The sequence below is a fragment of the Colossoma macropomum genome, unplaced genomic scaffold (genome assembly GCF_904425465.1).
Source record: "Colossoma macropomum unplaced genomic scaffold, Colossoma_macropomum, whole genome shotgun sequence".
In the NCBI taxonomy this organism is placed as follows: Eukaryota; Metazoa; Chordata; class Actinopteri; order Characiformes; family Serrasalmidae; genus Colossoma; species Colossoma macropomum.
In genome coordinates this window covers 9174284-9201892 of record NW_023494793.1, presented here as the reverse complement: position 1 = coordinate 9201892, position 27609 = coordinate 9174284, and the positions used below count along the sequence as shown (strand labels likewise).

Genomic DNA, 27609 nt, shown 5'->3' with positions numbered 1-27609 from the left:
CAGTGGGTCACAGTATACGTTCTCACTGACCATCATTATACATCATTGACTGAACCATACTATTACCATGCAATATCTGTTCTGTCTATATATATAAATATACCTGTTGTGTTACAGTTTTGAACTACTCTGCTTTCTGAAAACAAGCTATACCTTTATTCTGACTGTTGTCTATATGTAAGTTTTGTGTTCTTCTCTTTTCCATATTGCACCAGTCACAGTTACCTCCAACAAGTGTGTGGCAGCTGAATCTTGTACAGCCGAATCCTGCAGCAATTTACTGCATTCCTTAAATATAGTAATATATATGGCAGATAAAATGGTGCATTGCGGAAGATGCAGGTCGAGCATCATGTCAAAGAGGTTAACCCCTTAAAATCCCAGGCTTATTACAAACTAAGGCATATTATTCAGTAACTGGAATCTTGGAAAAGACCCTGGTTTTAACCATTTATCCATTGGATCAAAAAGAGAAACGTTTTACATTGACTTGCACAAGATCTAAACATAACTTGTTAGTATACTGCCAGACCAAACAATGAGCTTAATATAAATATGATGTTTTGTTTTTGCTAATATTACTCACAGCAATATTTGTCATACTTAACCTCTTAAAATCCCAGGCTTATTACTTACTACAGGGACTTCAGTGCAAACTGGCTGGGCTAGGTTATTGAAGCATGTAATAAAACTTTGGGCCTGCTGGAGAGCCCATGGCTTTTAAAGTGGTTAAAAGTACGTTTGATGTGTTAAATGTGTAAATCTGTATTAAAAAAATAAATAAATAAATAAGATGGTGGCCAACACCCCCCTAGCAATACCACTATGACCCACTGGAGGGCCATGGCTCACAGGTTGAAAATGACTGGATTACACTTTTATTTTTAAAAGTGAGGGAAATTTGGTTTTGCATTATTTTCATAGTGTGATCATACTGTTGGCTTTAAATAGCTGTAATTAGCTGAAATTCAACAATATTTAATGTGTCTCTAAACCTGTGTCAGCAGTAAGATATTTATAGTAGACTGTTGTATCTAAACAGTACAGTTCACTTCTGTAGTTTAAAAACACAGTAAAAGCCTGAATATTTGGATTACAGAAATACATGCTGTAACATTAATGAATACTGTCATTTTACAGGTACAGGTACGTTGTTAAATTCCTGAACACTTGTTCTGTGGCTTGATTTTTTGGTAAATTCACTGATTGGGTTAAGATGCTACTTATGCAGTGAAGGTTGATAGATATCTGTTCAGCTATAGTACATAATCTTCCCAGTTATTGTGTTATAGTGTCTGAACATTTCAGCAACAAGGCACCTTTCGATTGTCTCTACATTGTTCTTACATGTAATATGAACTAATTAAACCCATTCCTTGCATACAAATGGTTTAACTGAATAAAAAGAAGCAGTGTAAACTTGCTAACATCTGCTAACATCTGAAAATGCTTGAATTTCAGGACATTTTGTGTCCAGGAATAGAATTTATTTTTAACCGTAGCAGTACCTCCTGCCATTTTGCGACACCTAAAATGTTTGAACATCATTCAGCACTTTTACCTTTCTCAGTGCTATTACTGAAAGTTTTAGCTTCCGTGATCATGTAGTTCAGCTCGACAGCCGTCCAGTTTGGAGGCAAACTACCTTCCAAAGGGAACAAATGAATTCCTATCACACGTTATCACTTACAATTCATCTTTATTGAAAGTTGGAACTTCTTCAGCTGCAGAGTGTCTTTGGCGTCAGTGGATGTCACAATAAAGTTGTCAGGAAAAACATCCCCAATTTTTCTATAACTGACTCAAAGTATGCAAAGAATATGTAAAACAACATGAATATTATTGACAGGATTGCTAATAAAAAGCAGGCAACTCTTCGATGGTTCCTGTTAATGGGTTTAAAAATAGGAAGGTGGCAAAGTTAGGGTACAGAAACTTCAGTACTTGTTTAACAAGTTAAAAAGAAAGACTGAGGCGAGCTGCTGGAGCACTTTATTCACCACAAATGCAAAATGTATAGAAAATAACAGCAGAACTGGCACAGCCTGCATGTTTAAGATAAACTGCACAAGTTCAGCGGCACTGACATGGCCTACCAAGCTAACAGCAGATGACTACACAAGAGATGTCCAATGCGCCTCAGCCCCGCTGTGAAATGAGGAACAAAGATGCTGTTAGCTTAGAACGGTAGGAGTAACTTCCTGGACACTTCAGTGGAGATAAGATACAGGTGCACTCGACTAGTCTGGACAGTTTACACACTTTATTACTGATAGAGTAATAACGTGTGCAGATTATAGGAGTGCTTCAGTGTATTTGCTGTGCTTAACAGATAGAAGTGCCTGGAAGTTACTTATAAATAGAAAGTTATTCTAATACACCCCCCCTTATAAGGAGCAGTCAGGCCATAGTTGTATGTGCACCACTTTGGTAGGGTGAGTTGCTTTTGCATTGTCTTTTTTTGTTTTTTTCATTTTATTTATTTATTTATTTTTTTTTCATTTTTTATTTACTTTTTTGAGCAAGCATATTAAATTGAAACAAGCATTCAAAAGTGTCTCTCATCATATTTCGTGAAGATTTTTGAACTGCTTCCGAAATTGTATTTCACAAAGAAGCATTGAATTCACAGTGTTCTCTAGACCAAGAGGAAAAGCAGTTTAGGACACAGTTTGACATAGCCTTCCCTTTTGTTCTTCAAAAAACACCTGGTCTATCCTATTGGCTCAACGTTAAAAAGGAAAGAAGGTCAGATTGTTTCATTTTTCCTTCTGATTGTTTTCATAAAACAATTTCAAAAACTTGGAATCTGATTTGGGCTCAGAAACACCAACATGATTGCACTGAAAGTCCAACGGGGGAGTGTTGACAACATCGACAAAATCAGCTCAGTAGTACTGAGCTTCAGTCATCCATTTAGATCCATTGGTTTGGTTTTATCGCTTGTGGTAGCCTGTGCGGAAAGCAACGTTATAAATTAGCACCTTAGAAGAGAATGAATGGACTTGCATCCACACATCATTCGTTTGAAGCATTGGTTCAGCATTATGTGAAAACGAGTCGTACCTCCAGCTTGTTATGCAAATGAAATGTAATCCTGAACAAACAAACAGACAAACAAACAAAAAAGCTGTGCTAAATTGTATAAAACTAATTAGTACATGAATTTCTACCTTGTTCAGTCAAGTTCAAAGCCACAATCAGAGATTTTAGATCAACGACAAACTGGTCACCCTTGCACTGAATAGTAAAGATGGATTTAGGAGTGTTTTGCACTCCAGAAAAACAGCTGCAAAGTTCGTAGCCTGAGTCCTGAATGCCATTAGGCTTTTGGTTTTTTTCAAGACACAGGATGATTTGCCATTGCTATTGTAAACTCTGGAGTCAAAATGAGGTATGGCAGTTGTACTTGGCACTTCAAACACTTTACAGGAGTTCTACCCAAGAGTTTTGCAAACACGTATGGCTTTTTAAAACCCTGAGTGTGGCTTTAAAGTTGATCACATATGTTTTGTTTTTTGCTATCAATACTTGAGACTCGACTTAGTTCAGAGATGTAGCTCAGCCTTTACCAACACCATTTTGATATGATGTAGAAATTAATGTTGTCGGATCAAATTGTAGTGTGTCTGAACAAATAAACGGAAATATGATATGCTTCCATCTTTGACTTTTAGCCAAGATTTGACAGGATCAGTAAAAGTTAGAATTTTTCTGTAGTGGGAGAAACATGAACATGGTTATGTCCTGTTTTCATTGCAAAAGGTTACAAAAAAGCCTATCCAGTTACTTTCTTTGGACTGTCCTTTCTCTTACAGCTGCTTCTCAACAACCTTTGGAATTTGGTACAATCTATAAGCATTTTCCAGCAGAAATGTAATAGCCATTTGTCTGTACTGAAAAAAAGCAAATGACTGTATGCATGATCTTTATCTGAGAAAACTGCCACAGGAGGGCATGACATCATCATAATCTGCCTAGATCCTCCACCACAGGACGTTTCTCTTTCTAATTTTAAATATGGCGGCAAGCGGGCCCTCTCCTCACTCAGTGGGGCGAGAGTCCAGAGATGAGATGGGTCCAGCCTATCAGTGACTTTTTTTTTCATTTTTTTCGCTGTTCTCTCGGACTCCTTGCTGGGTTTGGTGGGAGAGGACAGCTCGATGGCGTTCTGCTGAGCAGGCGTGTTGGACCCCCTTTGTTTTCGTGGCTGGGGATCAGTGTCCCCCTCCACTGCGGTTCTCTCCACTGATCCAGTCCAGGGCTATGAAGGTTAAGCTCATGGACATGAAGATGAAACCCAAAGCTGAGAAGCAGGCAGCCTGGAAAAGGACAGGGAGGAAGATTGGCACTTCTCTGAAACTTACTGCAGAGATCCATTCAGACACACTGAATCATTCACTGATGCATTTACAGGAACCATTCAGTACCCACCTGGATTTTTGGTCTTGAGTTCATTGGTTCCTGGTCTTTTGGAACGATGCGGATATAGAACAGCCCCGGGAGAATGAAGATCAAACTTGGTGCCGAGGTGGCCCCTGAAGATAAAGAACACAATATCGACATATGGATACATTTCATTTCAATTGTTGAATCTAAGCTAGGAGAGTAGTGGTTTTCTGCTTGGACTTGCACATTGAGATTTGCTTACTTACTACTTCTATTATACCTACCAATGATTCCAAAGATGTCTCGGATGTTGGGCACAAAGATGACGAGCAGGTTGACGAGAAAGAGGAGGCACAGAGCAATGCAGATGTGACGAACCCAATGGAAAGGCTTCTCAGGGAACAGCAGCTGCAGCAGAGCTCGACGAATCTGAATAAAAAGAATCATATTGACATCATTCCTCATATCTGATGAATTGACCACTGGACAGAAACTATGACTTTAATTACTTAGTTGTTTTATACACTGAGAACTGGATTTTGTTCATTAAATATAAATTTTAAGGGTGTAGTTGCAGAACTTTTCATTATACAGGAAGGAATATTCTACTATATATGGACAATTCTACTGAATTAGTTCAAACCACGGTTACACAGTAAAAAAATTAAGTATTCATACCTTAGATATTTCGAGGATTATGTTATGATATATAAATACAAATTAAAGAAATTTCAGATTAAAAAAAAAAGACGGCGACAGGCGCCCTGTGGTAAAAGAGGTGCAACCAAAAAGTTGCAGGTTCAAATTCCAGGACTGACTGGGATTCCTGGTAGTGCTCATGGGCAAGGCACTTGACCCCCACTGCCGCAGGTGGCACTGCTCTCTTGGTGACATTGTACTGCTCCCAGTCTGGGCATGACTGGGCATAATTAGGCAGCTAAATGACCAATTTTCTTTGCAAGTAGATAATAATAAAGTATAACGTAACAAAGAACAGACATTTCATATGGTCCATTACTACAAGAAAGGTGAATGTACAGTGTTTACATAGCAGGTTATTTGAACTGTGTCTAAGTAGCAGGTTATTTGAGGGCCCTAAACTGATGTAAACTAATTTAAAACCACAATCAAGGCTCTCTGCTGCAAAGCTAAATCCACTTTTAGGGTTTAAAGAATCTCTACATAATGTAAAGGTTCTCTATCAATGAAATTTTTTCTTAGAACTGCGCGTCAAAGCATCCATGCATTTAAGTGTGCAACATGATTCAAATGTCTTTACCACTGTCTGTCATTACAGAATAATTATAACAGCTTCATGACCAAAGACAGTCTGACAGAAGAGAGTGTTCTTACTGGGAAAAGCACCACAGGAACAGTCAGTGTGACGGCCACCAGCACTGCCAGTCGAACACACAGGATTAGAGTGTCCAGCGGGTCCACTTTATGGTAGGTGTGCAGCAACTCCGCCTCTGTATTAGCTGCTCAGATTAAACAGAAAGAAAGAGCTCATGTTGAAAGTCCTGAAAATAAGAAATGGCCAAACAATCCAGGACTGCTATGAAACCTACTTTGTGGTCACTGTATACGAATGTATTTCATGTAATAAATGGCACCCATCGTTGGCTCCTCAGATAAAGCAGACCTACCGTAGAAGGTGAGGTATCCAAAGATGGCAGTGAGCAGATACATTACAAACATGGCCAAGATGGACACATTGGCAATGGCCTGCATGCGTCTCTTAGTGGGGCTGTCAAAAGACCAAAGAACAGTCATGAATAAAGGTTCCTTTGTCATCTTAATTATGTTTTCTGTTGGAAAATTTAAAAATGATATTGCAAACTAGAAACTAGCTTTGTTTCACAAATAATGCAACTATTTTCCCAAAATGATAGAGTACAGTATGTGAATCATTCTACCAAAGTGGTTCAAAGTCAGACTTCAAACACATTTTGGACTTTAACTGACTTAGACTTTAAATTAATTAATTAATTAATTATGTTTATTTTATTAAAAATAATAAATGAACACTCCAATTTGTACCAAAACAATTACTACCATAAGTTTACAGAATGTTTCAGTAGTGACAATTTTAGCTAATTTTGAACATAACTCGCTTGGTCCAGTTGTACGCACATAAAATCATAATTTATATAAAAACACAAAGAGTTTACATAATTGCATAAAATGTTCTGTAGTTACAATTCTTAATGTTGCCCACTGATTTTAAGAATGGGATCTAACTGCTCACTGCATCCCTGTCCCTCACATGTGGCCATGAGGCACCCTAAAAGCTCTAAAATGCAGAGAACTCTTTGTGTTTCAGTAGTGACATTAAAATGTGGGACAGTAATTTTGGAACATTTTTATTACATTTTTATAATAAATCTAAATCTTTCAACTCAAATCAATCAACCAAGAAGATCTTAAAAAGAAAACAATGAAAAAATACAAAAAATTTAGAAGTTAGAATTTGGGAAGCCACCTCCCAATGGAGAATACCCTATACATAATGGTTTTGTATATATTTAGCTTATTACCATTTCAGTTGATGTCTGGGGTTTAAATAGATCATAACATAATCCTTGAAATATCTAAGGTATGAATACTTAATTTTTTTTTTCTAATAGTTTTTTACTGTGTGACTGTGGTTTGAACTAATTCAGTAGAATTGTTCATATATAGTACAACATTCCTCCCTGCAGAATGAAAGGTTTTGCAACTACACTCTTAAAAACAAAATAGCCAGTAAGGTTCTGTGGAGCTGCAGGAGAACCACTTTAGGATTCCTAAGAACCTAAGTTGAATTGATTGATCAAATGCTTGCTCTTGATTAAATAACCATGTTTGTAAATGAGATGTGTTTGAAGAGAACCTTTTCAAAGTTTAAGAACCTCCACATAATGTAGTTTCTACCAGTTGAAGGTTTTTCCTAGAATTGTACATTTAAACCAAGAACCTTTGATAAACCTTTATTTTTTAGACTGTAATATAATGTTATATACACCAGTAAATGACATTTGCTAAGACTGTGTGACAGTGGGTGGTCCTGAACATACTTGCGCAGCTCAGTGTAGATTGGCAGCACTTCAGGGTGGCACACAAAAGCAAAAGCCAAGATGGGAACCGTGTAGGCCGTCTGCAAGCCAAATAGAGAGTAACTAAAATTAGGCCCAGTCTCCCGAGGCGGTCGTGACTTAAAGCACAGTCTCCACTGAGGAGGTGATGGACAGCTTCCACACTGTTGCCATAATCAGGCCACCAGTTGCTTGGTAACGTGACACCAGCCTGGATGCCCTGAACCTCTGCCATCTCAGATCACCTTTTCTGAAAATACTGTAAATAGCCTCTAACTTTACTGAGATGAGTCATAATGATATCCTCCACTGGAAGAGGAGGGGAGAAAGTGTGTTGTCGTGCTGACCTGCTGGTTGATGGTGAAGTATTTGCCCTCACATTCTCCATCTATAGAAGCATTGACTGTGGTGTAATTACTGAATGCCTCCAGTGGACACAGGATGCTGAACTTCTTATAGATGACCTAGAGCAGAGCGTGAGAAACAAAGGCATACTGTGAGAAGTTATTGTGAAATTGTTTGTATTGTGCAACACTCCTTTACTCTGTCATTGAAATACTGAGAACTATTTTCTGTTTCTGTTTTTTGGAAACAATGAAGTATTTCTGTGGGTGTTAAAGTACCTAGGTCACATGATTCTATGTTAGGATAAGACACTAGAGATGAAGATGTCATTTTCTTAAAACAACAGATATCACATTGATTACTAATATTCTTACAAGTATTTTTGTATCAGAAGTTTTGAACAAAAAATATATTTAGATATGCAAATTAGATGTTATCTATATTAATATGTATCCATTTACATATTTTTGAAAAAATCTAGCCTTTGGATGCTGTTAGAATGTGAAAATACTGATTTGTTGTTGTTAAATTTTTGTTTAAAAATATACTTCGTACAGTTATTAAAAATGATTTTCAGGTCATTTTGTAATACAAAACCTAGCATATATCTAGCTATGAGCATTATATTAGGAAATCCTTTGGTAATATCCTTCAGAATAGGGTTAGAAATGGATATGTAAAATTTCATGAATTCTAGAAACTGCAATTTTTGGTTCTGAAGGAAGAAAAAAGCTGATTTTGAGAAAACCAGATTCAAGATTTGGCCTCACAATTGGATTACCCACTGAGATCTCAGAAACGCCGCATTTGCGGGAATGCTGTTTTTACTACAAAAGAAATAGACATATCTGTACATATTCCAGTTACATTCTACAGAAAACAAGCTTTTCAATGACAAGATGCAGTATGGCTGTGCCAAGTCTGGTCGAAGCTAAGCTGCTTTTGGAATACACAGTTAGATGGAAGTGGATGCAAAAGTGACAAAACACACTGAAATAAACCTATTTCTTTTGAGTTTTTACATTTTCTTGATACATTTTGTGATAGTTTTAAAGACATGCATTGCATTTTAGATGCAAATTATCCAAACATCTGAAAAATGATGGGCTTGGCGGGACCAAAATCATAATTTCTGCCTGTAGTGTCTTGTCATAATTGATGGATTGGTGATTTCTAAATGTTTCTGGAGATAAATGTGGTTTCTTGCAGTATCTTGTTCTGTTTGTTACTCACCGAGATGAGGAAAAAAACCATGCATGTCAGAGAAAAACCACTGGTGTAGCCCAGATACCCTACAAACACACAAATTCACCGTTAACTGCAATTATGTGTAAACATGTGTGATTAAACTGTATATATATATATATATATATATATATATATATATATATATATATATATACACACTGTTAGAAATAAAGGTACTGTACAGGTACATTTCTCATTCATCAAGGTACAAACAATACTCAAAGGTTCAACTGTGGTTTTAAGATCCAATTGTGTACCTTAAATAAGTTCTCAGCGCAAAAGTACATATTTAAAACAGAACAATAAAATAAAAAAAACTATCTATCTGTCTATTTATCTATTTATCTATCTGTCTATCTCTCTTTCTATCTATCTATCTATCTAGATAGATAGATAGATAGATAGATAGATAGATAGATAGATAGATAGATAGATAGATAGATAGATAGATAGGCATTTCTCAAAAGAAAAATATTTGACTGAAACAATATCCAGCATGTAGGCCTATACAGTGATATTCTGATATTCCCAAAGCTGGACTATTACAGCTTTACAGCTGGACTATTACAGCTCCTTCCTCTTCTTCCTATTCCCACTGCACTACGTCAAGGTCAGCACACATAATCATACAGTAACTGAAAATGTGAAGTTTTTGCAGCCCTAAAAAACCTTTCATGTGACTCTGAGATCACTCCACAGGCTCCAAGTCACTGCAAGAATCAAATTAAAATAAATCTGATCTTTGCATTCCAAGCCTCCAAAGGTATAGCTCCTGGTGAGCTCCAGTCTGCAGATCAGAATTACACCCTGCACGACAACTCTGATCTTCAACCACAGGACGTCTGGCAGCCCCTTCCACCAGAACAAAGCAGGCTCTTAGGGTGAGATCCTGCAGCTCTGCTGATCTGAAGTCAGCCTGTGCTGCTCACTCATTCTGCTTCTGATCTTTTTAAAGGATTAGTTTGGCAAAAAAAATCACATTTACACAATTCCCTCCATTCTCCAGATATATTAGCTAAACGCAGCCAAGACAAGCAGTAACACTTTACTTGCACCCTGCTATTTAACATCAACACAACCCTGCTATAGATATGTCACAGCAGATGTCACATGCAAGTTATCATGGCAGAGTATGTTTAGTAAAATTACTAGTAATATGACGGAAGCCATGATATCATAAGTAAAATGCCACCAAAAAATCAAATTTCAGAAACACACTTTTGCTTGGCTACATTTGTGGAATGGGTAAAAGTGTCCAATTACTTTTTTTGTCAAACTATTCCTTTGTGTCATTAAAACACTATAGTAATACTGCTAATCAGAGTATTCTCACTCTTGCACAAATAAATGTCTTTCAAAATGTGTGGCATTGTTTTATACATTTATACATTGCATTTTTTGTACTGAACATGTTTGAGGGAGCTTGCCTTTAGACAGTAACTTCTTGTTGAACATAGATAAAGAAGAATATGGTAAACTGAATATGTGATTAATGTGATGGAAAAAACATAATTATAAAAGAACATACCAAGCTGTCTCATCAGGGCAAGTGGTAGAATAATACAGATGGACACAATGATGATCAGGTAGTTGCCATTGAGGAACCATTGCCTGGATACAGATTAGGCCATTGAGAATTCAACCACACTTCACACAGTAAAGCTGTTTCTCTGAATCTTCAACATAGTATTTTTGTTGTGATTTGGATAAATGTCAAAATTGGGTGTAGTAAACTAACAACTCTAAAATTCTGCACCCAACATACTGAGCACTATCAGCTTCAATCTAGAGATATGTACCAGCTGCCTCAATTGATCTGGCAGACATTTGCTTCATTCTTAGGAAAATTACGGTCATTCTGAGAGCAAAAACCATAAAAACTGTTCTCTCTTACCCGCTGCTGTGCTGAAGGCCCAAAAAGGCCTGAATGACCAAAGGTAACTCGTATTTCACAATGAAGAGGTAGCTGGACATTGCTGAGAAAGAGAGATAGAGAGAGAGAAAGAGAGAGAGAGAGCATTATACAAGGCCATTACAATACCACATATATCTTTGAATATTGGTATGATTGTAAATACATAATGCACACTATATATATATATATATATATATATATATATATATATATCGCTGTTGTTGGAAGAAAACCTTGTATCTCCATTTTTGATGTTTTTCAGTTTTTGACATAATTTGAAAGTACTTGCTATGCGTTTACGTTGTGTGTAAATTTCATGATGAAAAGAAATGACCCAAAATGACTTGTAAAAAAGTCTGGTTCCATTGACTTACATTAAAAGTAAAGTAGGATTTTTCCTTTTCCTATAAAGTTCATTTTGGAGATAACACAGCAACAGCGTTATGTATATGTATACATATGTACATATTCATAAACATATATATATATATATATATATATATATATATGTGTGTGTGTTATTCAGCAAGAACTTGGACATGTCTTAAACTACATGATAAATACAATATATTATAACAACAATTAACAATAACAACAAAGTGATCCCAAACCTTTGAATGGTAGTGTGACAATGAACCACAGTCTTTCGTATTTATATTGTAAAAGTACAGAAATTAACAGAGACTTATATAACAGGTTAATCTAAACCTTAATAAGAAAAATAAAAAGGTTAGAGGGGCCAACACGGAATGTTAAGCAACACGACCAAGCCGTATGAGGCCCAGCCTGTGTCCGTTCAGCCTTCATCACGCATCAAACCTACTGATGGTAATCCTTTCAGATGTTATAAATCGATGAATATCGCAATGCTTGGTATCTGAGCTATCTATCTATCTATCTATCTATCTATCTATCTATCTATCTATCTATCTATCTATCTATCTATCTATCTGTCAATCAATCACTGGGGTCTACTTTTACATAATTAGTAGTAGGGTAATTAAACAGATATTCATACATTTATATAGAGTGTATGGACTGGGAAGTGAATGATCCTCTGATAAACAGAGTGAAGATCTGTTAGTCAGCATGTGACAGTGATCTGCTTCACTTACTTACCTCCGATGTTGTGCATTGTTATGACAACCGCAGCCAGTACTTTTCCAGGGTGTCCGAATGCTCGATTGCCAAGCTGCTCATATGCACGGATACCTGGCCACAGAGCAAAATAGTCAGCAACAGAGAATCCCTGTGCGAGACTTTTTAGTTAGACAACACCCTGAGATATGACTTATTATTTTTTTCTTTAATTCTGTCCTACCCACAACTCCAGCACTCCTCAGGAGGAGATGGACAGAGTATGACGAAAGAATAGCGATGCATGTCAACAAGAATCTGTGGAAAACACACAAATAAATGTATTTATCATAGCACATAAGAAAAGCTATGTCTTTCATATGAGCTCTGTTGAGATGATGCTGTGGATTTGGTGACTTTGGAAACAACACAGAACATCATTGCATACGGTCGTATGCAAAAGTTTGAGCACCTGGTTGTTGATTGCAAAAATATGTACTCAGAGAAAACACTTCTGCACATTTTACTGCACAATTACTCTTTACTGTGAAAAAAAATGTGGCTTGTGCAAACGTTATGGCACATTTTATATTTAAGTTTGTTCTCTGTAAATGTGTACTTATTTTCACTTAGATAATCAACAAAACATGTAATCTGACCGGGAGGTGTTGACACTTTTGCATAGGACTGTATGCAATGGTGTTTTGTGTTGTTTCCAAGATCTTTTTTTGTGTATGTACTTGTGAGCACTTCACTAGTGTGTAACCAGACCACTACACTGCTCAAACAGGGAGGCCTATGGGTCCTTTGCCAGCTGCACAGCTATATTTAATGCTGAAATTTGATTTGTGAACCTCGTGTTTCTTTATTCTCGCAGCTCACTTGATCAACACACATCTCACGCTTTCAGTGGCATGATGGTCAGTCTGGTTAACCTCAAATGCCTAAAATAGAATGTACATTTAAACTGCTGTGAGTGTAAGTGTAGCACTGTTGTGTTCATTGTGGGCCAAAAGTGAAATAGATATTAGAAGCTGCTGCTGAAAACCTGTAAAACAGCAACTAAAGTTAACATCTTCTTGCATAAACACTTCACATCCTGCCGCTATGCAGAGGGTCAGAGAGTGCACCTCAGCTGCAAACAAGCATAGGAAGTGACAGCCGTTTCCTATAGCTGCTCTAAATGCATAGCTCAAGTTCACATGATATAACAGCCTCTGTTGTAGCGCAGGTAAAAAGGTCATTAAGATCCTTCAGTAATGGGGGTCTCCTACTAGGTACTGCTTTCATTTTTCACTTCTTGACTTGTTTTGTCCCTGAATTCCATATTTGACAAGGGTGTTTACCAGTAGTGGTTTATGCACCAAGAACATTCAAATGACTTTAACATGAACACATTTAACATCACTAAGAATTAAACAAGCTTTGTGTTTGTAACTATGCCTTTAAGGCTGATATATGTAAATAGCTTCTGTTCTGATTGGCTGCCCTGCGTTGTCCTAATAACTTTAACATGAAAGGGCTAAACTGCTATAGGCCGAATACGTGGGTATATGTAAATAAATTTTTGTGATGTCACAAAAACAATACATTCAAATCAGTCTGTTTTAGCATTTTAGTTTCTACATATTGTCGCTGTCCAAAGACAAACACGAACCTTCAAAGTATTAACTTTACAGGAGAAGGCAAAAACATTCTTTACTTTTACCGTAAGCAAATGTATGTTTATTCCAAGTGATTTGGCAGAATCTGTATTGGACTATGCATCATTACATTTTTACACAATGTAAAGAACAGCTGCGCAAATGATGTAGAAGAATAAAAATCGACAAAAATGGAGAGATGTTTTTCATTGGACAGAGACAATATGAACTCTGTGGACTGGGAAGAGAATGGCGCATTCTGAAACTTTTACAAAATTGCAGTCTATTTCAAATGTTCATTTTAACGATACAGTAATGACGATTGTTGTGATTGTGGTTTTGTTTTCATTCCACAGAGCACAGTTCACTTTACTGTACATTTTACAGTAAAATTACTTAATTCACTCACACTGAAACAACTGGAGAATTTCTGTTGAAAGTGCAGAGTCTAAACTTTTATTCAATCACATTTGTGTTTGAAAGTGGAAGTGAATCAAGTTTGTTATCATTATTTTTTCTTTTTATTCAGTTTTAAGTTTTGATATAGAAAGAGTAAACAGGGTTTTCAGAAGACTTCATTAAATCTGTATTTTCCTTATTCCATATAGATTTCCTTAAAGAAAGTGCTGCATCTATGAATTACAGCATAAATGATAAGTATTGATTTTATCTTGTGCTGATTTAATTTCTATGAAAACCAGATGACAACCAGATGTGCATGTTTGTAGTGTTTTTGATGCAACGCTGACATGAATGAACTGATTATCCAGTGTAAAATACTCACAGGAAGAGAACGATACCAGTGTTGGACATGGCATACGCCAGACCCAGAATTCCACTGCCCATGATGGCGTTACTGAGGTTAAACACAGACATCCCAAATGAAGTCTTCCCTTCAAACTGCCAGAGACACAGAGAGAGAATCACAGTGTCAGCAACTGTAACAACAGAACTACAGTACAATAACATATGGTGAGAATAAAGGTGCTCTGCAATTAAACTAAAAATACATTTAGATGTAAAAAATCTACCATGGGGTCCAAAGTCTGAGACCTCTAGTGAAAAAGCTTCTATTTTGCATTGTTTTCTTATTTAATACAACATTTTTTGTTACAAATGATATTATCAGCAGAACAATTTGAGTGAAAAGTAGAATCTTTCAATGTTTACATGAATTTCAGAATTTCTCAGTATTTGGTGTGCCCCCTTTTGCTTTAGAAACAGTGTGTGCTTAAGCTGACACTGACTCCATCAGTTTGTGCAAAAGGCTGTAACTAGTAGATCAAATCAACACGAGAGTCATCTGAACACGTGTTTCAATGGAAGGAATAAGACCTTTTTAAACAAAGGCCTTAATACAGTCATGTTTACATTTCAGCTTTTATTTGTTTAAAATCTTTCAGACTTCTAAAACTTTGTTGTTTATTTCTATGTTTAAATAAATTAAAAAAAAAAACTTTCATTGCATTCTCAAAATTTGGACCTCACTGTATATTAAAAATGTTTTAAAGTATAATATTACACTACGATTTCAAATACAGTATGGTAATATTTTTATGATTTTGCACTTACATCTGTAAACTGAGGTGCTTTTTTCCCATTGCTTTTATGCGGCAAAAATTCCTCTTGCTCTGGTGACAATCTGCAAATTCATAAAAATTTAAATGAAAGCAAACCATTCACTTCAACTGGTCATTGAATTATTCTATTATTGGACCTCCCTTAAACCCATGTACGTTCTTTTTTCTTCATTTTTTTTCTCCCATTTTTAGAATGCCTTCAATTAGTTTTCTTTGTTTAGTCATTTATGGTGATTCCAATGAAGTTCATTTGAATACACAAAGTGTAGAGGAAATGTAGTTAAAGAGCTCATATCTATTTCTTTTACTGTGCCTTTAAGACTGGCATATGCTCTGTTCTGATTGGCTGCCCTGTATTGTGAGTCACTGGAAAAGCACTCAAAGCTGAAACACCCTTTTATAACTTCTGTATGAAGCGGCAGGGCTAAACTGGTATAGGCGGAATAGGGGGGATATATGTAAACGTGTTGGTTCTCATGTCAACATGAAAACATTGAATTAAAAACAGACTGTTTTTACATACATACATAGATCGTACAGACTGGAGGGTTAATGGTACATTTTGAAACTTTAACAATTTCATAAAAGCGAGGAGGATTCAGTTTTTCCAGCATATAGGCCCTTTAAATGTTACAGTTACTTAATGTAGGTTGCTAAGTAGTTGCTCATTTGACGTATGCATGTGTAAGGCATAAAACACCTAATGCATGAAATGCATTACTGTACTTATATATCATAGCTGGCAAAATGCTAGACCCCATGTTGCTATATGTCAGCTTTTTTTTGCCCCAATTAAACATGTGGATTCAGTTTGGTTCTGCTTAATACTTCACAGAGATTTGTAATCTTTTGTATAATCTTTAAATAATGTGCATATAATGTGCACTGAGCATGACATAGTGTTACTCCTCACATGGCTTGTGACATACAGTCACGTGCAAATGTTTGAACATAGCTGGTCAAATTATGTTTTGTTTGTCTACAGTGAAACAAGCCAAATATGATAATTTTCTGCAAATTATACAGGACAATTTCTATTTATTTGCTGACTTTAACACATAAAAAAACAATAAATGTATGCAATATATATCTATTTTTTTTCCAATATGTGATTCAGCAAAGGAGCAATAATTGTGTGTTCACATGTACAGAAGTGTGTTCTCTATAGAGGATATGGTAACTTATTTTTACTTAGAAAATCAACAACATGTCATTTGACCAGGGACACCCAAACCTTTGTATATGACAGTACATGCAGATATGAATACAATCGTCTAGAAATTTGGCCTTTAAATTATGTGATTTGATGAATTATGCTTAATGTGACCAACGACATGAACTAACAAGGTAAAAAAAGTCCATTTTAATAACAGGTTGACTTTAGCAATACAACATTGTCACAAAGGTTAGTGAAATGTAGTAACATAACAAAACCCAGGTAAGTCTTATTAATATGAGACCTGTGCATTTCTTTACTTCAGTGCCTACTGATGGTTGTACTTTGCATCCCAGTAGCATAGCAATTAATTAACATGAACTTATGTGCTAACAGGCTAAATACGCAGCTAAAGTGGACACTTACCCATCCTCTAGAGGCTGAAAGTCATGGTGGTGTCCGTTTGACAGTTTCTGAAGTTCCATCTTTTTTTAATCTTTTTCAAAATGTATTTTTGTAGAGAAGGAAAGGAAGTCTTGTTGAATGTTGTGGAAACTCTCTCTAGTGTGGATCTGAAAGACAAAACCACAAAACAGTATGCATGATTAATTTATTTACTATTTCACTTCAAACATCACATTAACAGTACCGTTTAACCCTCAGACGGCACAATTATTACAGTCAGCGTAACAAAAGTATGGGGTCATTTTATATCAGCTCCTTGAAACAAGAGAAGAAAATTCTGCTGAAGGTCTGGATTCTAAAGTACCACATTTGTGTTCTTAAGCAGAAGAAGAGATTTATTTGAGTTGAATAGAAACGCATTGTTTTGTGTACAGTGGTATTGTAGCTATGTAATTAAGTATTATTATTATTTTTTTTTTTTTCTAAATTGTAAAATTCAGCAAATACACAATAATTGTGCACTAAAGGGTAATTTATTCCATGTGGTTTGATTTTGGCCTAAATATATTTGTAGATATATGCAGGGTGGAGCGGTACACTGTCAGAAAAAAGGTACAGGTAAATTTTTCATTTGTCGAGGTACAAACAGTGTAAATGTACCTTCAAAGGTACAACAACAGTTTTTAAGGTCCAGCTGTCCACCTAAGATAAGATGTTCACAGGACAAAAGTACATATTTGTACCTTTTCGTAATCTGATGTTTTAAAACAGAACAATAAAAGTTTGGGGACCAAACCAGGTGTGTGGAATCAACACAATTATATATATAAATATTATAAATATATAAATTCAGTGGAATATGGTATGAATTATGTTCCATAACTAAAGTAACTGAAGACATGCCCCTGAGGGTACCACCCCAGTGACAAGAGGGATACTTCCCCAGTGACAGTTCAGTACCTTTTTCTAAAAGTGTACATGCAGGGCATTGTAAGGCAAAATATAATGGAAATAACATATTTTTTCAGATTTTCTACTATTTTTACCATTATCAACATATAAAATATTTCAAATGCATATATAAACTCAGAAGACGTGTAGGTTGACTGGTCTTCTTAGATAGCAAAAAGGACGACTATATTTGTGTGAATTTCCCATTAAAATGTGCTGTAGTGTGTTCTCTGTAGAGAATGTGTGAACTTATTTTCACTTCAACTTTCAAATCAACAAACCATATAATTTGACCAGTGGAGCCCAAACCCTTGCATACAACTGTATCATGACTTAAACATGACTCACTAAAGACATTCACTTTCCTTTATATTGTTTTTTCTGAGACAAATGAAAGGTCATTGTTAAAGAGCTGTGGGTGCTCTCGAGGTAGACATGTGAGGCTCCCATGTGCTTTTCTCACTCTACAAGACTGATTGGTGCACTGGAGCTCATATTTCAGGAGAGGAAGCGAGCATGGCTCTCAAGCTGTCTGTAGTTCCAGCGTTGCATTGAGCTGTCCTTTAGAAGCTGCATTTCACTGGCGATCTCAACACGTCATCTGCTTATTCTGCAATAGCTGCTCCAGTATGTGCATTATTTAAGGCATGAGGCCCATTATAGCACGGCATATGAGGCCTACCACTCAGCGTTTTGTTTTTAGCACAAGTGATAAAAATCAGGACAAGAGGCAACACGTGCTGCCACATGCTGAATACAGTTAGCTACTGTAGGACTTTCTCAGCATACGGTCTCACCACATATGGCTGTATATGGAACCTTAAATGGGCCCACATCCTACAGTTTTTCTAGTATTTCGTTGTGTTCCCGGAGGTCCTCTTATGGCATTTGTTGGTTTTATGTAACAAATCCATTTTTTGTGACCATTTTCCAACCACGCTTTATCTCATAGACAGGCTGTTTTTGTTACTGTGCCTTTAACTGTGTTGCCACAGTCCAAAGTAATTACATCATCTACAGGAAAAAAACACTTAAATATGATATTTTTCCGCACTTTTAGGGCACAATTTCTATTTATTTGCTGAGTTATATATACATACATACATATACATATATATGTATATATATATATATATATATATATATATATATATTGTCCCTCATTCAAAAGCAGTTTGGACTGAAACACTACCTATAACCTCACCACAAATGGGTGGTGACTTGTGTTGGTTTTTGTGACATCACAAAAACAATAAAATAAAAAAAAAAATTAAAATTGGACTGTTTTGCTGCCTATTTGCCATATACGAATTGTGAAGTGAATAGTGCGTTCAACATCACCGTCTTTTGTTTCAAAAAAGCAATTTTCCATGATAGTGTCCCATTAAAGTTTCAGTGTCATTAAGAAGTCAAATATTGTGAGTAGTAGAGAGACTTTCTTCCTCAAGAGATCTTTTTTATGGGGAAATGAACCCTAGGATTTTATATACAACCTCTTTAGCTAGGAATCTGAGGCATGATGGGCTTCATATGCAAATTCAAAATATAGACTTTCAGAGCTCATTGCCAGTATATACCTTCTTTGTCATTCAAATGCTGCTTGGCAGTCTGTGTTGGAAATGTAAGGTTTTTACACAGTCTTTTTCCATGCTGATAAGTCCTTGTTACAACACAGGTGTGAGGGCAGCTCTTCAAATGTTCAAACATTGGTCGGTAAGTGGAAAAAGTAGAAAAGCCACGCTTCCCCATAAGGCACTGACGGTTGTTAATGCTGCTGTTCCTATGCCACTTTTCCCTGAGGGGAACACATCAACCCCTGAGCTGACAATGTCTCTGGACTAGCTCTGGTCAACAGCCACTGCTTAGCACTGTATGACAAATGCATTGGCACATGGGTCCTGCCTGAAAACTATTGATTTAAAAAGTCTGCAGAAGGTCACTATATTTCACACCGGTCAGAGTGCCATTATCACGTTATTCATTAACTCAACAGGGCATAAACGAACACTGACCGCAGACTTGCTGGAATGACAAAAAAATGAAGACGATTTCATTGTGTGTGTACGTGAATTATTTCATAGGCCCTCAAAACATGAGAAAAAAAGTGTAGACAACATTCCCTCTCCCTCCGTCCCTCCACAGGGTCAACAAAGTTGCCTCTATTGAGTTATTTCGGATGAAAAATATAAACAAACATCTCTGTCTGGGCGGTGGCAAGACGCTGAGAAAAGCTGTGGGAAAACTCAACAGAGCACATCACTGTTTGATATGAAATTCACACTCGCATGCAGACCAGCATTTTTCCAGGTACTGGAGTTGGATACGTGGCTCTGAAGGCTGGAGAAGCTTGGAGAGCGTCCAGCAGGGGCTGCCAGCTGCAACACCCACACTACTGTCTGATCTCAGCCTTGTAGACCAACGTCCAGCAAGCTTGATAAGATTTGTTTTAGCAACATGCCAATAACACGTGGCCTTTCACATGCATGTCTTTCCTTTGGCAAGAATGAATATGATACACTGTGAATCAAAAGTATGGGAACACTCTGCAAACCCTGCAAATGTCTTGTTAGCATAAAATTAAGCAGTAAGCCAAAAAAGGCCATGTTACTGTGATTTTATCACCAGTAAGGGGAGTTCTTAGGCAAAACTTAGAGCAATGTGCCTAAAGTCCTCTTACTCAGGGTAAATTCACTGTTGCTTATTCTTTTAATAAAATGGCAACAACACAAATGTGATAAAATACCCACATTTTTTTAATTGAATACTTAAGCAAAAATTACTAATAAGCAGAATTAACAATTCTTCTGCCAAGAAATGTAGTTTGTTTAGAGCACACGTGTCAAGCTCCAGTCCACGTGGGCCAAAACCTGCAGACTTCAGCACACTGCCTCATTAAACACACCTGATTCAGCTCATCAGCTAATTAGCAAGGCTTTCATAAACTGAATTCAGAGCATAAATGCTATTCTCCACACCACTTTGGCCCAGAGGGTCCCCAGTTTGACATGTCTGGTTCAGAGGATTCTATTGTGGCCAAGCAACCAAGACTGATGGAGGACGAAAAGAACTTTTTACGTCATAATAAAAGTTTTTAATGCAGTATTTTTTCCATTTATACCAAGTTTTCACACACCCAATTACCACTGCAATTGCCATTAGTGTCTCAATATGATTTCCTTTATGTGTTAGCATCAAGCTAACAGGACCACACATTCATTTTCCCACAGACCTAACAAAAAACATATGCATTTGGAGTGTATGAGACACTCAGGCAACATCTTCTTTACTCTTTATATTGAAGTTTTACAGAGAATCATAAAAAAAGCTTCAGTTCAAATCTCAACAGAATATTGGCACTGATTATAAATGGAGGAGCAGTTTAAGCTGCTAGAAAAACCAGCATGAAACAGCACAGCTGGTCATCAGCAAAACCAGCATTTGTTATGTTTTGAAGGCTGGTATGCTGGTCAGCACAGCAGCAATGGAGGTTATAATGCTGATCACCAGCGAAACCAGCATATATTGTGGTTCAGATGCTGGTATGCTGATCGACCAGCCTGACCATGCTGAATGACTAGCTAAACCTGCACCAGACCAGCACTAGACCAGCACAAACCAGCTTAGACCAGCAAGGAATTCAATGCTGTTTTCAGCAGGGAATCCTGTTAGCTGTCCTTTAGCCTGTTAAGCCTGCAGTCTTTTAGTCCGTTAATTCTCAAGAAAAAAAAGTTGTCAGTTCTCAGTTTAAACTAAACAGCGTTCTCACTTTCTCTGCCAGTGCACTCGGTGGTTCATGTGCACAGCATAACAGTCCATTCACAGCACAGCGTTTTTTATTGAGTTGGCGCACTAATACAGAATTGAGGAGGGGGCGTGCTTTTACAACAGCTCTAAATGTGGCTCAGCCAATCAGATTTTAGTACTAGATCTGTTTTATAACAGCTAGTCATGAATGCTTAGCATGTTCATCAAAGTGTCTTCTTTGTTATGAAGAGCAGGTTTTACCTACATAATGATTTGGCTGTTTTCTTTTCCAAACTGTTGTTAAAAGCGTCGATCCGAACCTGAACGATTACAGGTAATGACTATTCCATATGGGTTCTAAACGCAGCAGCACATGTTTAATGAATCTAAATATATCAAGGGAAAAATACACCCTGCATAGATATCAGGTTCAGCTATAAAAAAATATATGATTTATGGCTCACATTCACTAGAACAGTTGCCATGGCATCAGCAAACATTTGAAAAGTAAAGGAGAAATATGATTCTGCTGGTCAAAGAAACTGCAGGCTAAAGACCTTTTACTGTTTGGATACCTGCTGATACATTTTCAAAATGTAAGGTCTGTGTCCACATCAATGCTGGTTTATCTGTGTCAAATTCACTACATAATATGTGATCAATTCCCAAAATACATAAACTCAGAAACACAAATATATTTATAGTGACTCTCACTTTTAAAACAGAATTGTTAACCAGTATATCATGTTCACCTGGTCCAAATAAACGTGACACATGCTTCATAGGAGTTAAAATATTACCAGTGAGTTCATCCTAAAAAATTACTTGAGCTGAGACTCTAAGGTGGAGACACGTTTGTTAATTTGAAACCAGATGGACATAATTACAGAGGGACCCATTTGCTAACTAATTTAGAATCTACAAAACAGGCAAATTACATGTCTTTTACAGTGCAGTCTGTAAATAATTGGACAGTGACAATATAATTTTTCTTGTTTTGGCTCTGTGCTCCAGCAAATTGGATTTGAAATAAGCACAAGGCGGTGATGTTGAGCTTAGAATGTAAGAACAGAATGAGAGTCCTTAAATGTAAATAGTGTTAACCCTTTAAGAATTTCCGCCATTTTCATCATGCATGTTCCCTCATTTTAAAGGGCCGTAAATAATTGACCATATTCATGACTGCAAAGTTCTACGGCCCCTGTTCATGCCTCGTTTTTTCAGTTCCTGCATATTTTGTGAGCTTTTCAGTCTGCCTTCAATAAGTGAAATACGTGCTCAATGGGATTCAAGTCTTATGACTGCCTTGGCCAGTCAAGAACATTCCACGTTTTAACCCTGAGAAAAACTCCATAGCTGCTTCATTGGTTTTTTGATTTCTTCATACATGATTTCTGGTTCACTCTGATACAGGTTATTTTTCTATGTCTATAAAACTTCATCCCAGCACTCTGTAGTTTTAACTCTTTAGCAAACTTCTTGAGGCATGCTAATAGTTTACCTCATGTGGTAAACTCTCAGGGCATGCTGGTATTTTCTTTCAGTCGTTTCCACATCTATGCCTTTATCCTGGATAGTGTTCTTGGTCTGTTTTTCATGAGTGAAAGTATTCTTGGTGAATTCTATGGTTCTGGCTTCTTAATGATGCACCAAGCAGTTGATTTTGATACCTAATATTGATCTCTCTGATTCAGCCAATATATGATGGCAGGCTTTACTAGTATTGGCACTGCTGTAAAGAAACAGCAGACTGCAGATGGAAAGGCCACATCTAGTATCAACTCTAGACTTTTTGTTGGCCCTGTTGAGCATAAACTTATGATAGAATGAATCACAGCTGGTCAAGAAACAACAGCGTACTTATGACTCCCCTGAAATGGAGGAACTTTCAGCATTTCTGTGTCCACTTTTTGTCCCTATTTCAACTTCTATTCTTTTGAGGAGACTTGCTTTCAGGTTTTCAAAGAAATCTGCAGGGATCCAAAGTTCAGTCTTAGATGTTGGTTGCACTTTCTGGTAAATTTGTTTTTCTTCCTTATGCAAGTGGGTTATACTTATCTAAGAACATGTATTGTATGCTTTACTGCAGCTACATGAGGCTGTGTTGATAATGCTCGTGCCCACATGTGACAGCACTATGTAACTTTCCTGGACAAATTTTCATTCTGAAAAAAATAAAAATAAAGATAATGGACCCTACAGTTTCACCACATTATGCAACATTAAGTTCACCCAAGTTTGCCCACTGTTTTTGGGAACGAGGCCATATGATATACTTTCAAAGAATTTCTTTGTTTTACTGAGTCTCTTATATTGTTTTTTGAACTCCAGTTTTACTTACCTCTGTTTTTTTTATTTCTTTTCCTTCCTTCTGCTAGCAGATTATTTTATTTTAAATCTTTTTCTCAGAAATATCTACTAAAAAATGAATAACATATACTCAATGGCCATTCTGACTGGAAACAAAATAAATGAAGGGATGTCATTGACTTTTGCACAATACTGTATATGGCATGCTTTGCATGTCTTATCTAAAATATCAGGAATAGACAACAATCATGAATGTTTTTACTGTCTGAAGAACAAGGAGATACTGAAACCACAACTCTTTTTCTGTATCACCTCCAGCTCTCAGTGAACTTTTGGTCATAAATCTCAAGTTACAAATTTGTCAGCCACAAAATATGTGGCTCTTCCATTCACCAAGACCTTTAACCCAGGAAGAGTGGTGAGAAAGGGAAAATTTAAATGATTGAGTACAAAAAAAACAGCCCAAACCTGTGTTCCCCTGAGGAAGCTTACCCCCAATTCAATTCACAGCATAGACATCACTGGACGTCACAGTGTGTTGTAACCCCACGAGTCTGTGTGTTTGATTCAGAAGTTAATTGGCAATGAACAGTGACAACTGTCTGGCCAAACAGTTTGGACTCTCAGTGACTTATTTGCTTAACCTTCTTAGCACCCAGCTGTGACATATAGGGATGTGGGTGGAACACTGAGGGGGTAGAGTAGAGGGAATGAGTTCAGTAACACCCCTTAACCCTCTCCTTGCTTCCACTGATAAGAGATCTTTGCTGCTACTTAACCCATCATCTTTCGCTTTTGTCTGCAGGTTCCTAATCAGTTCTTGGCTTAGAAGTACCTTTAATTGTTGTAGTCCCTTTATATTATGTGGAGATTTTTCAGACCTTAAAAAAACTCAAACATCCATTGAAAGATTCTTTAAGGGAACGAAAATGGCTCTTCTATGACATTGCTCTGAAAAATCCTTTATGGCGCCATTATTTTCAATAATGAGCAAATAGTTGTATTGACAACACTGCCACCAAAAGTGACTAAACCAGAAAGTTTCTGTTCAGCAGCCTTGACAGATGTGCAGCCATTTTGGTGGTCAGTGTAAGTTTTGAGGGGCGGATCTGCCCTGAAACTGTTCTGACGTCATCAGCACACTCCACACTCACCCTCTGCTCGAGTTAAACAGCTATGTGAGCTTTCTCTCCACCCATTTCACAAACATTCCTCTCTGTCTTTCTTCCATTCCCCTGCTTCAGCACTAACACCCTATAGACTCTCACTCTCTCCCTATTAGGCAAAAGCAGGCTCTACTGCAAAGAATTAAAAAGGCCAAAAGTAGAAGCTTTTTCCTCTACACAAACGCTCTTTTTATTACCAATGCAATAACGTGTTGGACGTGCCTGTGCTTGAGTTTCTGCGTTACCCATGGGACGCTGCAATTTCTGCCTTGGCTGGAACGTTAGGCCCCAGACATCTGCATGATAGAGCGCATACTTTGGCTAAACCATGAAAAACGTCCTCTACAATTTGTTCTTGGACATATTTCCATGAAACCAAAATGAATGGGTAGTTTTGCCTCCATTGAAACCAAAGAAAACAAAGCGAGCTTTTTTTTTCTTTATGATCATATTCATGCACAGGGTCATGTGGCTGAACGGCAAAAGTTGTGGCGCTGGCGTTTGAGGCGTTATTGTTGATTGCACAATGCCTTGTCTGTCAGCACTTCATATTTGTTGTCCAGCTGCTGGACTTCCCTGGTCATAACAGAGGAGGGTCAATATGTCCCGGACGTCCGCTCTGACTGGCCAAGGAAGCCATTTGTTGCGAACAAATTGTGTAGATCTCAGCTCTTGTGTGGCTATTCCACCATGAGTTCCAGGACAACAAATAAGCCACATTCCACTTAGTTTCCACTTGATAGTGATTTCCTCTGATAAGACCGGAATGCTACCACATATTTTAGGCTTACAAATCTTACGTTGTGTCCAACTCTCTTATCCCACACTGCTTAAAACCTTGTATGTTGAAAAGACCCTATTCATAAAGCACAACTCTCTGGGTTTAAAAGATTATGTAATCACCAGACACCACTTCATGGGACCATTTCCAAGTATTGTATGGTTTACTGCAGCTACATGAGGCTGTGTTGATAATGCCCCCACCCACATAGGCCCTAAAATGAACGTTACCAGCATGTGACAGCACCACACTACTTCTCCTGGACAAATTTATACTCTAAGCATATGACAATTAAGATAATGGACCTTACAGTTTTACCACATTATGCAACATTTTAAATTTGTGTTTGTCCACTGTTTCTGGAACTGAGGCCTTATGGCCTAATGTCAAAGAATCTCTTTGTGTTAGTGAGTCTCTCCTATTTTTCCCCAGCAATGTGAAATGACCCAATCAATTATGCACATGTAGGTGTCAATAACCAGAGGTTAAGAAGTTTATCCACATAATCCCACAAAGAATTGGAGCAGGCAAAATACTACATCTAGAATTAGGCTGATTTTCAACTGTGCTGACAGGTACTAACTGTACATGTTATGTAACCGATTTGTAGCCTTTTTTTTTCTTTTGGAAACTTACGTTGGTCCTCTGGTGCACTGGTACTCTGCACAGTCTGAGCAGACGTGGATCAACAATGAAAATGAACAACGAGATCAGTTGCTATTGTTTCTAATCACTAAATAAATGTTGGTGCTACACATTGCATTGTTGAAAGAGTGGAGAAGCCAAATAAAAGAAGTGTGGCACCACTGTAAGTTCTTTATGTTACTTTTAACATACAATTCTAAGGTGTTAGACTACGTCTGGAGGGACAGAAAAAAGAGTTACTTTACTGTGTGGATGCTGCCTTTGACTTTCTATTCCGTTGATTGAAAAAAAAAACATTATGAGCAAAGCTGATATAAACAAATGTAGATTTGATTATAGGTCACCAGGCATAGATTCTTTGTATATAACTCAATTCACGCAATTCACCATAGCTGAAAGTGAAACAGCCGGCCAAAAACATTGCATGTACACACACACACACACACACACACACATATATATATATATATATATATATATATATATATATATGTAGATATAGATATAGATATAGATAGATAGATAGATAGATACAGAGGAATTTCATGCTAAGTTACACATACATACATATATAAAATCCAAAATCCAACTCTCATAAATGACTAATCTGCTGCTATTTAATCTGCTGCACTTCTGCTTATTCATTATGTTTTTTCTTTTTTAAGCTAACTGAGAGAAACCAAACTCATGGACCTCATGAACAAAGTTATACCATTCAAATTCCGTCAGCACTCAAGTACATTCAAATTGAATACAGTAGCTTGTTGTTAATAAAAATAACACTAATAATAATTAGAAGACTTTAAGAGATGTAATTATGCAAACACATAGATTACTGTTACTAAGCCTTTCCTGTCAAGAACAGCAGTTTGTTTTATGGCTCCGTGTGCCTGGCAAAGTCTTGAGCTCTCAAAACAAAAGAGTGTCTCACCTTTAAAAGCAGTAAATGAGGCTTTCTCAGAGGCAGAAGATGTGAAGCGTTCTCTGAGAAGTTTTCTTGCTTGAGATGTTACCTTTTTCCCCCCGGTTGAGAAAAGACTTAGTATAGCCAAAGGAGAGAAAGAGAGACAGAGAGAGAGGACACTATGGATCCAATGAAGGGTGCGAGAGAGCAGGGGGGAAGCACATGTGTGGGGGAAAAAGGCAGAAAGGGAGGGCCCTTCACAACGGCAAGCTCAAA

General features: G+C 37.1%; 1 protein-coding gene across 1 annotated transcript; it reads right to left on the bottom strand.

The window, feature by feature from the left end:
* Positions 1-1682: 1682 nt before the first annotated feature.
* slc38a5b (solute carrier family 38 member 5b) lies at positions 1683-27552 on the bottom strand. The gene is made up of 16 exons (XM_036578411.1): positions 27361-27552; positions 16854-16999; positions 15264-15333; positions 14476-14591; positions 12293-12366; positions 12091-12183; positions 10951-11032; positions 10585-10667; positions 9042-9100; positions 7811-7927; positions 7446-7525; positions 6036-6136; positions 5743-5867; positions 4674-4818; positions 4435-4538; positions 1683-4322 (listed from the first exon to the last, which is right to left on the bottom strand). The coding sequence occupies exons 2-16, from the start codon at positions 16910-16912 to the stop codon at positions 4218-4220; spliced, it is 1413 nt and encodes a 470-aa protein (XP_036434304.1). The 5' UTR covers positions 16913-16999; positions 27361-27552; the 3' UTR covers positions 1683-4217.
* Positions 27553-27609: the final 57 nt, after the last annotated feature.